Genomic DNA, 15,691 nt, shown 5'->3' on the forward strand with positions numbered 1-15,691 from the left:
GTGCTTTTTAAACTTATTAATCGTAAATTAATACAAAATTGATAATAAAAAACTGCTACGAGTAAAAAAGTATGTCACACAACGGGTCAAGATCGTTTACATATCAACGGAAGTAATGTATTCTCTAGGATTCAATACGTAAACTTTCAACATTAAATGCTTTAAATCTAGTAATATTTGTGTTGAGATAAACATATCAAATCACGAAACAAATACAGTTGTGTTTACTTTTTTCTGGTAAAGTTGGTGTATTGCATATCAGTTGCCGATTCATTATCAAACTGACTCGCTTACTGACCATATATATTAGTCATCTCGCTCTATTACTATGCTCAGACTAAGATACAACTAAAGAAATATATTACCTTTACCTACTTACCGTTAGCTAGGTCTTTATACAATTCATATCTTCTTAACTCTCTTTCATTTTTGTGGTAAATTTTATGCATCACGTTAAAAGAAGAAGATATATTTTTGAACAGAACGAACCACACAAATCAGACCATGGAATAAATTACCGCAAAGTTAATCATTATCGTATAGAAATTTCGAAACTTACAAGATTGCATAAGAAGTTATTTTCATCGTCAGCCTAGCTGTACACGTAGTGGTCGGACGATGGCATTTTGTAGCTTTTCGGAGCTGGTTGGAGATAGTACTTGTGGACTCTGTTCGGACTACCCCGACCAGTTAAAATGCATTCCCCTAACTGAATGTCAAAGAGACATTTCCAGACATTTCCAGGTATACGGTATTTCAGAGGACCGATCTCTTGAGAGTGAAATGGCTTTGATTCTGGCTCGTGAAGGTAACTGTCGTACTTCTAATAATGTCTTTATCATATGAGTTTTTTAAAGAGCATTTTCAATTTCATCAGGTGTATTTACGCTTGAAGAATCACATTATACTATGACTATATGCCCTAAACACCGACATGAATACGGGATTCGATGGCGATGCCGCAGAGTGCGATGTTCGGTGCCTGAACCCCTAGCTGCACACAAGAAATCAAATGCCAAAGCCATCAAAAGATTAATGTGCGAGCAGTCTTCACTGATTCTAAAAAAGACAGGAATCCTTATAGCAGTCGGGTCACGTAAGTATTTTTGTGTACATTTTGTACGTTCAATCCTTGAATTCCATTCAGGCCGGATGCGCGTTCTCCCGGTGGGGGGGGGGGGGGACCAACACCCAGGGTCTTTAAATAACTGAGGAGAGGGTGCTGCCTTTGTAATTACATCTGCAAATGGTTAGACCTTCACGTGGCTCGGATGATTACGTTAATGGCGGTCCCGTCCCTAATTAACTAGAGACGTTAAAAGAGGACCACACGTTTATCAGTTGAATTACAGTGTTATTCTCTATAAACAAAGTTAATTATTATTATTATTATTATTATTATTATTATTATTATTATTATAGAACCTAAAGTTATATGGCTTACTGTCTGTTATATATGATTAAAAAAGAAATATATAAAGAAATACGAGAGTTAAACTAGCCTTCACCGCAGCGAGAGTTAAACTAGCCTTCACCGCAGCGTTTTTTTTGTTTTTGTTTTGTTGTTGTTGTTGTTGTTTTTACTTCTTCAGGCCCCTAAAAATCGTATAAAGCGGAATTAAGTAAACTCAATTAAAGGGGAAAGAATTAAAAAACAACAACATATATTTGTGATCATTATTACTATTATTAACGTTAAGATATGTCTTTGGTAAGACATACTTGCGTTGGCGCTTGTACATGTATTTCAATTATGTTGATGTATCGTTTTTGTTCTTTATATAGCAATATGTGTAACATGTGCAGCCTATCTAAAAAGTATTCGAGAGAACGAATCTGAAGTTGTTGAAACTGTGCTGAGTATTGTTGAAGTAAGTAATGTTGTATATGATATACATAATTATAGTTCACCTGACAGCTATCCAAGGCGCGAAAGCTTATGAGCAGTATTTTATAAGTCAATGTTGATGTTTTTTCATTTAGGGAAGTAAACCTATGCATGACGAAGAAAGCGATATCGACTCATTCGATGAAGTCATTCAAACTTTCAACCAATTAAAGATTCAGGAAGAAAATTCGCCTACTCCGGAGACTACGAGCGACACATCTAGCGATGAAGCTTCTCCATCCGCTAAAATTTCTGATGACACATTCCTTAGCCCTGACACTGCAAGTACTGGATCTACGAACAGTAGTGAACAAGTGATACGACGTCATCACAATAATCCACTTGAAAAGTTGAACGACTTTTTAGTTGTTTCAAATATTCCACCTATTCAAAGGAGATGGATAGACTGGGATGAAATAAGTGAGAAAACGAGGCAGCGATATACAAAGAGGGGCGCTGAAATCGTAGCCGCTGTTGTCCAAACCATCTCTCCTGAAAATGCTGGACCGATTTGGAAGGCTGTATCGTCATCTTCCATAATCAGTAGACTTCTTGTTGTAAATGAAGTTACAATGGCTGACCAACGTGTAGATGCTTTAGCTGAATCGTACAAGAATGCGTCGAGCTGGGATACCCGAAAACAAGTCCTGTCTATAATGACTGATTTAGCAAGCTATGCTGTGATATCATCCTTTATTCCTGGTCTTACCAAGTACAGGTACACTGCAGCAAATTTACATCGTTTACAGTTTGGTCGTGGTGTGCCAGTTCTTGTTCAAACGTCCGCTCGTATAAGAATAGATTCAAAACAACTCGATCACTTTTTATCATTTATAACTAGCCCACATTTGGTTCAAGGTCTTCCTTTTGGCCAAAAGCACCTCACGCTTTCATCTGGCAAAGTCTTGGAAGTACCGAACGTGATACGTACAATGATACCACGACGGATTGTACAGCAGTATAGTAGATACTGTGAAGAAACAAATTTCCATCCATTGAGCGACAGTACGATGTTTCGCATACTGTCAGAGTGCAGTGCTTCAGTCAGAAAATCTCTTCAAGGCCTCGATTACTTCGCTGCGGATGGATCGCGAGCGTTTGATGAGCTATTATCGCTAGTTCCCAAGCTTGTTGAATATGGTGCTACTGACAGAGAATGGGAAGTGAAAACAACAGAGAATCTAAAGACATCAAGACTTTACTTGAAAGGAGATTATAAGGTAAACAAACATTATTATTTACAATCTTAACAGGATTCATCATAATTTGTTAATTCATTTTTTTCCACAGGTTCATCTTGACAATGCTGATAAAGTAGCAGATCACTGTTTAGTCTTTTCCCTTAGTGACAGTAGCGATGCTGACTTCAAGAAGGAATGTAATCACAAACATGATGCTGTCTGCGAGCAGTGCTTAGCTCTTGAAGAAACTTTAAAAGACATCGAAGGATGCTTCAAAGATTTTGAGTTTCCCTCTGTTGATGAGCGAGATGAAGTACACTACACTGTACGATCAGCCATACTTGCCATTCAGTCATGGAAATGCCACATTCTCAGGTCTTCAAGGCAGGATCAAGCACGACTCGATATTCTTGAGCTTCTTGATGACAAGACGGTATTAATTGTAAGTGATTGGGCCATGAAGTTTTTGCCCCAGAAGTATAGAGAATCCCAGCAAGACTGGTTTGGCAAACGTGGTATTTCCTGGCACATATCTGTTGTGTACAGACGTCAAAGTGGAAAACTACAGTGGCAGGGTTTCGTGCACATCATTCAATCATGTAGCCAAGACAGCCCAGCAGTGGTGACCATAATGGAGGATGTACTTCGAGCCCTGAAGCGCGAACATCCCGAAATCACAACAGCCCACTTTCGACAAGACAACGCAGGTTGTTATCACTCCGCGACAACAATCCTGTCCTGCCACACTATAGCGAAATCATCTGGAGTAAAAATAGCCCGCCTTGATTTTAGTGATCCCCAAGGTGGCAAGGGAGCGGCAGATCGCCTAGCAGCAACGTGCAAAAGCCACATCCGTGCTTACATAAACGAAGGCAACGATGTACTTACTGCGAAACAACTCGAAAAAGCCCTTCTCTCACATGGAGGTATAAATGGCGTGCACGTAGTTTCAATGGAGTCCATTGGAAACACAGATGAGTGTACCGAGAAAATACCAGGCATCAGTAAGATGAACAACTTTGAATTCATGCCCGCAGGTAAAATTAAAGTCTGGCGTGCCTATGGAGTGGGCGAAGGGAAAGTTATCAAAACTGTCAAACCATCAGCAGGTATATCATGTAATAAATATATTCCTTCCTTGATTGATTGATTGATTGATTGATTGATTGATTGATTGATTGATTCATGGATTCATCCATTCTTTCATTAATCCATGTGTAAACCTTCGTTTGTTCGTTCGCTCGCTCGCTCGCTCTCTCGTTCATTCATTCATTCATTCACTCATTCACTCATTCACTCATCCATCCATCCATCCATCCATCCATCCATTCATTCATTCATTTATTCATTCATTCATTCATTTATTTTGTTTTAGAGTCTACTTACAAGTGGTTGGAGTCAAACTTTTCATCGGGCAGCTTCAAACCCCTTTCTCAAGAACGACGCAAGGCACATCATGAAAAAGACCAGGTTGCAGAGAAAAGTACTGACGGGAATAACAAGGATATCAGCCAAGCCGTCTATACTTGTCCCCATGATGGTTGTGTGCGTGTCTTCCAGAGACTTGGTAATTTGGAAAACCACCTGATATCTGACAAATGTACGAGGACTTTGGAGAAACACACACTTTTAGATCTGGCAAAAATGGGCTACAAGAATGCGTTGGAGGAGGGCGTTGGTGTAATACCAACTTTACAAGCAAGCAAAGCAGGACATGAAGAGAGAAGTGCTAGTCCTCTTGCTGAAGGTTGGGCTCTTCGAGCATCCAAGAAGGCATACCGTTTCAGCAAGAAACAAAAAGATTACCTCTTGGCCAAGTTTGAGATAGGTCAATCAACTGGTAGAAAGGCCGATGCTAATGTTGTAGCCCAAGATATGAGACGTGTTCGTGGTTCAGATGACCAAAGGCTTTTTCTAGCGTCAGAATTCTTAAGCTCTCAACAGATTGCCTCATATTTTTCCCGACTTGCAGCAAAGCGTAGAAACCAAGTATCCACTGAATTCGACCTTGCTGCCATTGAAGAAGAAATTAACTTCATGAGGGCAAAAAATAGTGCAATCGAATCCATCGGCCTTCAGCACCCAATTATCTACGGCCAATATAACATTTGTGCGATGGTAGAAAATAACACCCTGAAAAATCTGAAACTTGGAATGTTACAAGTCATAAGCGAGAGTCTTGGACTACAAGTTCCAAAGAAGCCAAAGAAAGCAAAAGCTCCATATTTAAAACTACTGCATGATGCATTCAATAGCTGCAGCTGTCAGCAGTAAGGGGTATTATTACAGATTCAGCTGTACAGACAAGCAATACTATATAATGCATAACTGTTGCATACATGAGTTTATTACCCTCTTGTCTTAGGCTATGTATGAGCAGAGAGAGGGTGGGGGGGGCATTCCTATATATACATATATATATAAGGGCGGGGATGCTCGAAATCTTGAAAATGACCTCTAAAAATATCTGCGTTCTGTCCAGTTGGGCCTGGCAACTGGTTATTATTATGCCTAAAAGGTAACTATTATCTTTGAATGCTAAGTTACAGAAGTCAGACAATGAACCGAATTACAACTGCCATTCTGACTGCCATCATTCAAAAAACACTCTAAGAAGTACTGTCTTACTCTCTGGTAATCCTTTTAGACTTGTGACAACCTAAGAGCAACCAAATTGCAGATCTTGAACCCTAAAACAGGCTTTAGCCCCCCCCTTTTTGTGAAATTTTAATACATTTTCACTAAACTCAGCCCCCGCCCCCCACCTCATAATAATAATAATAATAACTTTATTACTGTCTCTATATCTTCTAGCCGGGCACAAGTGCCCTACTAATCGGGGAGACATACAATGCCATACAATGTCACTATTGAGCCCCCCCCCCCCCCCCCCAATCAAAAAACTGCTCCGCCGTCCCTGTAAAAAGAACTGCGAGCATCCCCTGCTCTCGAAATTTCCCTAAGGTAATGATTAACTTTGCGGTAATTTATTCCATGGTCTGATTTGTGTGGTTCGTTCTGTTCAAAAATATATCTTCTTCTTTTAACGTGATGCATAAAATTTACCACAAAAATGAAAGAGAGTTAAGAAGATATGAATTGTATAAAGACCTAGCTAACGGTAAGTAGGTAAAGGTAATATATTTCTTTAGTTGTATCTTAGTCTGAGCATAGTAATAGAGCGAGATGACTAATATATATGGTCAGTAAGCGAGTCAGTTTGATAATGAATCGGCAACTGATATGCAATACACCAACTTTACCAGAAAAAAGTAAACACAACTGTATTTGTTTCGTGATTTGATATGTTTATCTCAACACAAATATTACTAGATTTAAAGCATTTAATGTTGAAAGTTTACGTATTGAATCCTAGAGAATACATTACTTCCGTTGATATGTAAACGATCTTGACCCGTTGTGTGACATACTTTTTTACTCGTAGCAGTTTTTTATTATCAATTTTGTATTAATTTACGATTAATAAGTTTAAAAAGCACAATTTTACTCTACAATAACACTTAAGATGTAACAGAACAGCTTTCTTTTTCTCTCATATTTTGCATATCTCAATAATGAATGCCAGCGTTGGAAATTAGTTAGTCGCATTTCGTGTTTCACCGCCTCCAAATAAAATTCGCTCGCGGGTTGGCGTTTTATTTGTAGAAGCTCCGATTTGGCCTAAAGACACTTGAAGGGATGTTCTTTAATGTGATGTGGATTACTTTTCGATTTGTTAGGTACCAGCAGAGATATTGGTGTCTTAATTTCGTCTAAAATTTGACCGTCAATTGATCACAAAAGAAAGAGGGTTTTAAGAAGCTAAATATAAGTGAAAATAAAATAGTTGTTAAAAAACCAAATAGTACATATTAAAGATACAATGTTAAGTTAGCTTCATGGGAAATATGGTTTGAATTGGTTACTTTTTACGCCGTCTAGTGCTTATTGAAGTTGGCTTTCGATTTATGCATATTAATTAGGAAAAATCAATATTTTAATCGATTTTTCAAACTTTCGTAAATTTCACAAAAATAAAATTGCGCTTGCACTTTTTGATCGTGTTTTCTGAAATACCTATCTATAAAGGTTCTTTTGGTGAAATAAAATCAACTTTGATTTTTTGCAACTGTCTTGGGTTTCTCGACCGTTACAGACATACGCTCTTAAACCTCTATTAGTCATACCTCCCCAAGGTATGGCTATCAAATCATCAGGGATCTTTGACTGTGCTAGGAAGCTTGCAATGTCAATTTCGTCTTGGGAATAACTGTTATCAATATGACAAGATGACTGGGACAGGAATGGGTGGGTATCAGTACTACCATGTGACACTGTAGGCTGTGACGGGTGGGTATCAGTACTACCATGTGACACTGTAGGCTGTGACGGGTGGGTATTAGTACTACCAGGTGACACTGTAGGCTGTGATGGGTGGGTATCAGTACTACCAGGTGACACTGTAGGCTGTGACGGGTGGGTATTAGTACTACCGGGTGACAATGTAGGCTGTGACGGGTGGGTATTAGTACTACCAGGTGACACTGTAGGCTGTGACGGGTGGGTATTAGTACTACCAGAGGATGGATTAATATTAACTGGATTTAAAACTGGTAAAATGAAGGGATTCAAATCTCTGGGAACTCTCATTTCAAAGATCTCTGGAGCAATAACTTTTTTCCATAAGGCTGTGAGGTTCACCAATATATCTGAAATCAGTTGATCATCTCTTGTTATCCTCTCAATTGAAACAGGACCATCCTTTGCATACAAAACAAAGTCACAAAATTCTCTCTCAGTGACAAGTAGTTGCATCTGTACTTGGTAGAAGTAGTTGTGTGTGTGCTTCAAATAGCACTGCTTATCCTTGATGTTAAAACACTGTCTGCCTAGTACCTCCTTAGGAACCACACTATAATCCTCTGAAACAGCTTTGATGGTATGATCACTAAAAATTTTCAAGGATTTGATCTCAATGAGTCCATTTGGGCCTACTAGACCATCAGGTGAACATGCCAGCCAAGGGAATTTTGGGTTAACCCAGAGACCAGATGGATCTACTTGCTGCTTGGTTTGTTCTTGATACTTTGAAACAGCTTCAAGTTCACTTTCAAGTCCACGTGCCATCCAAACCGACTGATAATTTGGAGAAACTAAGTTCCAAATGTAAGAACATATGAACTTCTTACATCTGATCAAAGCAGTGCTTGAGTCATCAAGGACTAACTTTCCGACTCTAAATGCTTCAATGCATTTAGATGCTGTAAGTCGTAGCCACCTTTCTGACTGCCACATTTCACTTTTGCTTTGAGCTTCAGTGCCTTGTATTTGCATGAGGGATGGTGGAGTGATGTTGCATTCGAGGACCTTAAGCTGCTCTTCCAACACAGATAAATCTATGTCCTCCAGCTTGTAATCGGCATACTTCAGCTTTAACTGTGTTGTCCACATAGAACTTTTCCCCGTGCGACTACAGTCCTTTTCGATGTTTCTAAATAAAGCATTTAAGTGCTTTTCTGTCACGAATCTGTATTGTGGTGGTCGAGGATCGAACTCGATTACCTTTATTCGGCTTTTCTTTTTCTTTGAAGGATAATTAGCCTCAGAAAGTCTTTGGGGATTTTTCTTGCGTTTTTTACCCTTGTTCCATGAACATTCCTTACTGGTACATGGTGTTGATACGGTGAACCCGTTTGCCTTTACGTGGTCAGTAAGGTGAAGGAGAACTGCTATAATGTGGCTACAGCGACCTAGCTGGGAGACTTTACATGGATTGCACATCGCATGCACAACGGCACCACTAATACTAGATAAAACAATCGTGACATTATGAGGGTAATCATTTCGCATAGAAGGCCAGACATGAGCGCGTAGAAAGTAGTAATCGTCGTTCTTGTTGTCTGTTATATCATGCACAAAGCCGGATTCTACGTATTTTCGTCCATTTTTAAAGGGTTTATCAGTCATGTGGCCAAGTCCATGGCTCTCGTTGTCGTCGTTCTCTTCCTCGTTGCTTGATGGAAGGGATTCCAAGCCATAGTAGTGCACGTGGCCGTAGTTAAACTGCGATGGTATATCGTATGCCGGGAATTTCTTCCATCCGGAATTTGGTATGTCCGGGATCTTTCGTAAATTTGGTTTCTTTACATCATCTCCTGTTTTTTCTCGTAAAGCTTTGGCTTCAAACCATTTTCCATCATCAATACTTGGATCGAGAACATGATTATTGCCTGACGATAAACAATTATTCACGCGTGCGATTAAATCGCTTTGTTTACCGCTAAGTTTCAACCCTCTGCATTTCAGCCAACGTTTCAGCTGCTCTAATGTATAGTTATCCGGCTCGCTTTCAAATTTTGAACCAGGAACGCCATCATTTTCATTGAGAACAGTGATAAAACTCGACGTAATTTTCGAAGTTGCCGCCATGCCATCTCTTAAAGGCTGATTTGTTTGTCCGAATCTCAGCAGGGGTCACAATTTCGTGACGTCACGACTGCGCTCCGCTATTCAAAAGCCAGCCATGTTTGAAATTTGCTTAAGCTTCTTGTCAGTTAATGTGTACTTTCTTTTGTGTTTTGTTCTTTACCATTTAAACGTCCCCGCTGTTTTTCTCCGCTGATTTTCTCTCTATTTTCCTTTTATTTAAAAACACCATGTAGATATTTCTTAAAAAATCATTTTACTAAAATGACTAAGTTAACAAAAGCGCTCGTACACAGAACAAAAGAGCACGACTAAAATGTGTTTGCATAAATAAGAACCAGTCATCCGAATCTAGTGAAAAAGATTTCTTAGTAAGATAGACGCATGCTGATGTTTAAAGTAAATTGACCAGCAAGTGCGTTTGAAGTTTACTTCATTTTAAAATACACCATTCATGAAAATATTCTTTTTTTTCTTGGAATGATCCATTTAAAAAATTATATTATGGAGTGTGTAGTTCATTGTAATTTTCTCAAGCATCTTTTCTTGAACTTACGTTTCTCGGTTTGTGGCTCTTTTTCCTTTTTTGAATTTTTCTGGGTTTTCTTGGTATGAAGGATCGATAAAAAATGTCTGCATGCAATTGACTGGTTTCAGTATACAAGATCACTCTCACCCTAGGTTGAAGTTTTGCTTCATGTAAATGCTTTCTTCGTGACATCTGCTAAGTGATTTGAAAGTTTTACTAAGGCCAAACAAAAAAAATAGGTGTGTTTTCTGTTGCACGAGAAAAACAGTTGGGGTTGTTAGGTTTTTACTGATACTAGTCAATATTAGGTCACCTCCAGGAGAATTCAAGTTCAAGAACATAATTTAATATTAGGATACCAATGTTATGAAATAGACGCTCGATGAGCGCATGTGGCTACGCAGAATTGTGAAACTGGGGTTTAGTTCATTTCTTTTTACTGGAATGCTTTAACAAACATGTTTTTATGGGTTTGCTGAGGAAGCAATTGTAATAGGCCCTTTGCAGGATTAGGTCACGTGCTTGGTTACCGCGTAGCAACGCCATGTTGGGACGCAAGCGTCCCAAGCGCCATATTGAAATTATAGCGTGACGAAGCCATACTTGAAGTTTTATATTCAATTTATTTGCGATCTGTTCGAATCTGTTTTAGTATTAGTCAATTTTCTTAAAGTTATTAGTCTCTTGGATTGTTTTCTTCGAGTTTTTTGTTTATATTTCAAACATCAAGACGATTTTTTGACGTTTAAACCCGAAGTGAGCAGTGGACCGCATGGCGAACAATGGTCAAGGTAAGCAACCTTATTATTCATTCTCTATTTAGCGCTTTCTGTGTTCTTACTCAAGCATTGCTAGTAAGCTAATTCAGCTCAACACATTTCACAATGAGCTGGAGTACATGCCTGTTCTTCTTGTAAGGTCGTTGTTGTTGTTTTGACATTTTTTCTTGCGGTTGCTGTTGTCATTTAATCAGTATTATTTGTCTTATACGTGTATTTTTTTAACCCTGTTTAGCAGATGATTCTGGTCCAAGTTCCCCAGTACCTAAAAAGAAGTCCAGAGGTGGAAATTATCACTGTTGTGTCCCGATGTGTACAGGTGATAGTCGCTACGAAAGTTCGTTGTCATTTCACCGAATACCTAAAAACAAGGAAATGCAAAAGCAATGGATTATCAAAATAAGAAGGGACGTTGGCCCATATTTCAAGGTAAGTTAAGGCCTATCTTTACTGAAATGGAAATGCTCTTTATTAACTAACATTTTCTTTACTATGTTTTCAATGTAACTTAACTTACGCTTATGGTTTGTATGTAGATAACATCTAAGACCAGAGTTTGTGGCAAACATTTTAAAGAAGAAGACTTCCTCCCTATTGATAATTCAGGAAGACGGCGTCTTAAAGAAGGAATAGTCCCTACTGTATTTAACTGGGCAGTAACAATAAGCAGACGAAAGATTATAAGACAAGTTGAAAGGTATGTTATCATGCAAGTTGTTTATTTAAATGTAAATCTAAATATTTAATCTGCATTGGCCCATCCAGCAGATCAGTGGTATTCTGACATAGTTGATATTGTTTGCTGAAAAAACCGAAATCCTTCTTTGGTTTACAGTGGCACACAAACAGATGAGAGTGATGTGGAAGCTTTAGAAGATGATGATTCAAACCAACCTTATGAAGAAAACACAACCCAAGCCCCAAATATTTTTGATGAGCTCAGAGAGACAAAAGCACAGCTACTAGCCTTACAAGCTGAACTAGCAGCAGCAAGAAGAGATGCCAATGCTGCCCAAGAAGAAGTAAAGCAACAAAAAGAACAAGTTGCAGCAGAACTTGCCATCTACAAGTTCGGGTTAGAAAGATTCTCCACAGACAACGATGCTATTAAGTTCTACACTGGGTTTTGCACATACAAGCATTTGATATTTTTTTATAATTTTGCTAGGCCTTCTGCAGAAACAATGACATACTGTTATGCTACAGGTATATTACAAAATCGTCCGCATATGAGGGCGATGCAACTCATAGATGAGTTATTCATGTTTCTAGTTAGAATTAAATTAGTGCTATTTCAACAAGATCTTGCACATCGTTTTAATCTACATATGTCAACTGTGAGTAGGAAATTAACAACCTGGGCTAACTATTTGTATTTTCTGCTTGGTAATCAAATGATTTGGCCATCAAGAGCTGATGTGAATCTCAAGATGCCAGAGGAGTTTAAAAGGCTTTATCCTACAACACGTGTAATCCTTGATTGCACAGAAATATTTGTTGAGACACCATCATCTCTCCTTTTGCAGTCCCAGCTTTATTCTACGTATAAGAGTAACACAACACTTAAGGGTCTAATAGGTATTGCACCACATGGTGCAGTTACATTCGTTTCTTCTCTTTATACAGGGGCAATTTCTGATAAAGAGATCACAAGGTGTTCAGGTGTATTAGATTTGCTTGAGGATGGTGATTCTGTAATGGCAGATAAAGGATTTGATATCAAAGATTTGCTGAGGGACAGGGGTGCTCATCTGAACCTCCCTCCCTTTTTACAAGATAGAAGGCAATTTTCTGAAGCAGAAGTGCTAAATACAAAAACAATTGCTAAATTGCGAATACAGGTTGAAAGGGCAATCAGAAGGATCAAAGAATACCATATCTTTGACTCGGATGTCCCATTGTCTATGATGGGCTCAGTTAATCAAATATATACAATTACCTGCTTATTAACAAATTTTCAGGGGCCCTTGATATTAAATGGAGACAAATAAAAACAACCTTCAACATGTACTTCTAATATTTGTTAATTACGCATGAGGAAAAATGGAAACTACAATGTATTTATACCACGTGCAGTACTTTGAAACTAGCTCACTGCACCAACCATGCATGAAATAGTTAATGAACATTTGAAGCCAGTTCTAATCTAACTGTATTCCATGGGGGTTTCAAAATCCTCATAGAGTTTCAAATGCAAAGGTGACATAATTTGAAAATATAGCTTAGTAACTTTACATTACGATTCTATGCATAGATGACTAAAAGCTAGTTCTGATATTCAGATTTTCAACTCTTTACAAATCCAAAAATTGAATAAAAATGGTCTAAAATGGAATAACATTGGTGTGATTAATTCTTGGTTATTGCCCTTAGTCATACTATGTTGCCTGTAAAAAATATTGAAAAAAAAACTTATCAACTTTATTTTTGCTTTCCCGGAAAAAGTCCTTGTCAAACAGGATTCTCTGACAAAAAAAAGTATTGTCATTCATGTAACTAAAGAAATCGCACCATTCAATGCCAGTAATTGCTAACTGACATTGCACTTGAAAATAATAGTCATGGTTCTTCTTCAGTGTTTTCTCACTTGTAAGTGGGTCAATGTCAACGTATCTAACATTTTTGAAATCTGTTTCTCCCTCTTTGACTACTTTTATTTCCAAGAGCCCAAATGGTTGTGATCCTTCAGCTGCAGCAGTGATATCGTAGACCTTGCGATCAGGACTACACCCAAGCCATGGGCTCTTTGGACAGATGACCAATCCACTGGGGTAGAGGTTGACCATCCCTGATTTGGCCTGATTTGCATAAATCATAGCTGCATGCGGTTCCAATTCAATACCCCTTCGCATAGGTGCAGTGACTACATGTCTTGATGGATTCAATTGCTTCACCAAATTCTCAAAGTTTGAGATACGCTTTGCGCAAAGACCAAATTTACTTGCAGTAATTCGCTTGGAGCGCAACATCTGCCATAGATTACAAGCACTCTGTGTCACAGTTTTTTGCTCAATGTCAATGGCAACTGATTGAGTGACTGATAATGCCTCTAGTGCTGCCTGTTTGTCTTGAGTTAAGCAAAACTGGACATTATTATCGAAGTTTTCTCCTGCATTCTCCATTGGTAACCTGGGAAAGTCACTGGCAAGAAAGTCATTTATCACATACTCTTGAGAAAGCTTCTGCTGGTAAGACAGCACACTACCTTTGAAGACATTTCCATACCTTGTTGGAACTTGAGGTAAATTTGGTCTTAGCTCTTCTGTGGGAGCAATATCAACTGCCAGGGGTTGCGGTTCCAGACCAACAAAGTCACTCTTACAAAGAATACCATAGAATGTTGAAGGTGAATACAAATTGCTTTTGATGAACTTTTTGTAATTGGCTCCCATTTTTGGCTTTTTAACCAGTAAGGACTGTACTTCTTTAGACTGGATCTGCCTTTCTCTTGGGATACTCCAACGCTGAGTCATACTTGTGCATGTCAGATCATCTGGCAGGGAGACCATTCCAAGGGTTTTACAATGAGCAATATAGAACAGTAGGCCTATTAGGTGGTGGCAGAAGCCACTAGCACCTGCAACACAGGAACATTTTCCATGAATGGCGTTGTTTTCCAGTCTCATGAAACACTCCAGAATGTGTGGTGGCTCGCTTTTTCTCATCGAGCGAAAGCACTTTGCTGTCACCTTGGCTCTATTCACTGAATAGGTGACTGAAATAGAAGAAAAAAAGTTTTAGATTTAATAATCATATATCCCAGGTTAGTGCCAATAATAACTATATTAAAAAATTAGTATTATATCATGGTATCTTTTAAGATCACTTCTTTGATGGTACATATAACTAGATCAAACTTTGATTTTACATACCTTGGATGTTGTGTAGATATCCGGGCTCAGCAAAAAATTTGTAAGCTCTTGTGGTGCTTGTGCACCCAGACATGGTTTTCGCATATCTCTCAACCTCAGCAAAGGAAAAATCAGGAAAATTTCTCAGATCTTGAGTTGGAGTGTCCGTGGAAGCTGATAATAACACAAATAACCAAAGTTAATTCCAGCATACGTGTATATAAAAGACATGAAAGTAGAGTACATTAGACATCTGAAAAAAATTAATATGGAACATCGAACTTTATCGTTATTCATAGACAAACAGCATACTTGTTTCTCACCGAACGCTCAAATGATATAAGTCAAGATAAACAAAGGTTTCAGAACACAGAAAGCGCTAAATAGAGAATGAATAATAAGGTTGCTTACCTTGACCATTGTTCGCCATGCGGTCCACTGCTCACTTCGGGTTTAAACGTCAAAAAATCGTCTTGATGTTTGAAATATAAACAAAAAACTCGAAGAAAACAATCCAAGAGACTAATAACTTTAAGAAAATTGACTAATACTAAAACAGATTCGAACAGATCGCAAATAAATTGAATATAAAACTTCAAGTATGGCTTCGTCACGCTATAATTTCAATATGGCGCTTGGGACGCTTGCGTCCCAACATGGCGTTGCTACGCGGTAACCAAGCACGTGACCTAATCCTGCAAAGGGCCTATCTATGTATTTTCGTCTGCGTTGAGGGGTATACCCAGGATTTTCTCCGAGGTATGCATTGCAATTGAGCTTCATTGATCTTCTTTTGTCTTTTAATTTAGTTTCTCACTAAATTACTTATGTCATGTTTGTATGTATATGCAAGTAGGTATATATATTTTATTGATTTTCCTCCACTTTTCTGGAACGCATGTGCCTGATGGCATAAGACTAGGTACACTGCTGTAGTTGTTGTTTTCATATTATGGCTTGCCCTGGCACTAGTTTCCGGTCTATGTGTTTGGTAGTTTTAGGCCAGGCTGGGAGCTGAACGTATATATACACAATTT

At 38.5% G+C, this 15,691-nt stretch overlaps 3 protein-coding genes across 4 annotated transcripts; 2 read left to right on the forward strand and 1 right to left on the reverse strand.

Moving 5' to 3' along the window:
• The first annotated feature begins 444 nt into the window (after window positions 1–444).
• LOC148907878 (uncharacterized) lies at window positions 445–5,441 on the forward strand. Its single transcript, XM_089035390.1, has 5 exons — window positions 445–1,096; window positions 1,786–1,871; window positions 1,984–3,108; window positions 3,179–4,178; window positions 4,445–5,441. Exons 1-5 carry the CDS (start codon window positions 910–912, stop codon window positions 5,341–5,343), a joined length of 3,297 nt encoding a protein of 1,098 aa, XP_088891516.1. The 5' UTR covers window positions 445–909; the 3' UTR covers window positions 5,344–5,441.
• Window positions 5,442–10,521: 5,080 nt separating this feature from the next.
• On the forward strand, window positions 10,522–12,794 carry LOC148907879 (uncharacterized). Of its 2 annotated transcripts, none has more exons than XM_089035509.1 (4): window positions 10,522–10,815; window positions 11,039–11,232; window positions 11,340–11,500; window positions 11,639–12,794. In XM_089035509.1, the coding sequence occupies exons 1-4, from the start codon at window positions 10,797–10,799 to the stop codon at window positions 12,792–12,794; spliced, it is 1,530 nt and encodes a 509-aa protein (XP_088891635.1). In that variant the 5' UTR covers window positions 10,522–10,796. The 2 variants fall into 2 exon arrangements, with proteins under 2 accessions (XP_088891635.1, XP_088891636.1); XM_089035510.1 differs by having other exon boundaries at window positions 11,042–11,232.
• Window positions 12,795–12,802: 8 nt separating this feature from the next.
• On the reverse strand, window positions 12,803–15,355 carry LOC148907880 (uncharacterized). Its single transcript, XM_089035511.1, has 3 exons — window positions 15,066–15,355; window positions 14,676–14,828; window positions 12,803–14,518 (listed from the first exon to the last, which is right to left on the reverse strand). Exons 1-3 carry the CDS (start codon window positions 15,082–15,084, stop codon window positions 13,182–13,184), a joined length of 1,509 nt encoding a protein of 502 aa, XP_088891637.1. The 5' UTR covers window positions 15,085–15,355; the 3' UTR covers window positions 12,803–13,181.
• Between the last annotated feature and the right edge of the window lie 336 nt (window positions 15,356–15,691).

This window comes from Actinia tenebrosa, unplaced genomic scaffold (assembly GCF_029948245.1).
Source record: "Actinia tenebrosa isolate PJP-AT-01 unplaced genomic scaffold, QUT_ActTen_1.0 PGA_scaffold3__52_contigs__length_22856419, whole genome shotgun sequence".
NCBI classification, from domain to species: domain Eukaryota; kingdom Metazoa; phylum Cnidaria; class Anthozoa; order Actiniaria; family Actiniidae; genus Actinia; species Actinia tenebrosa.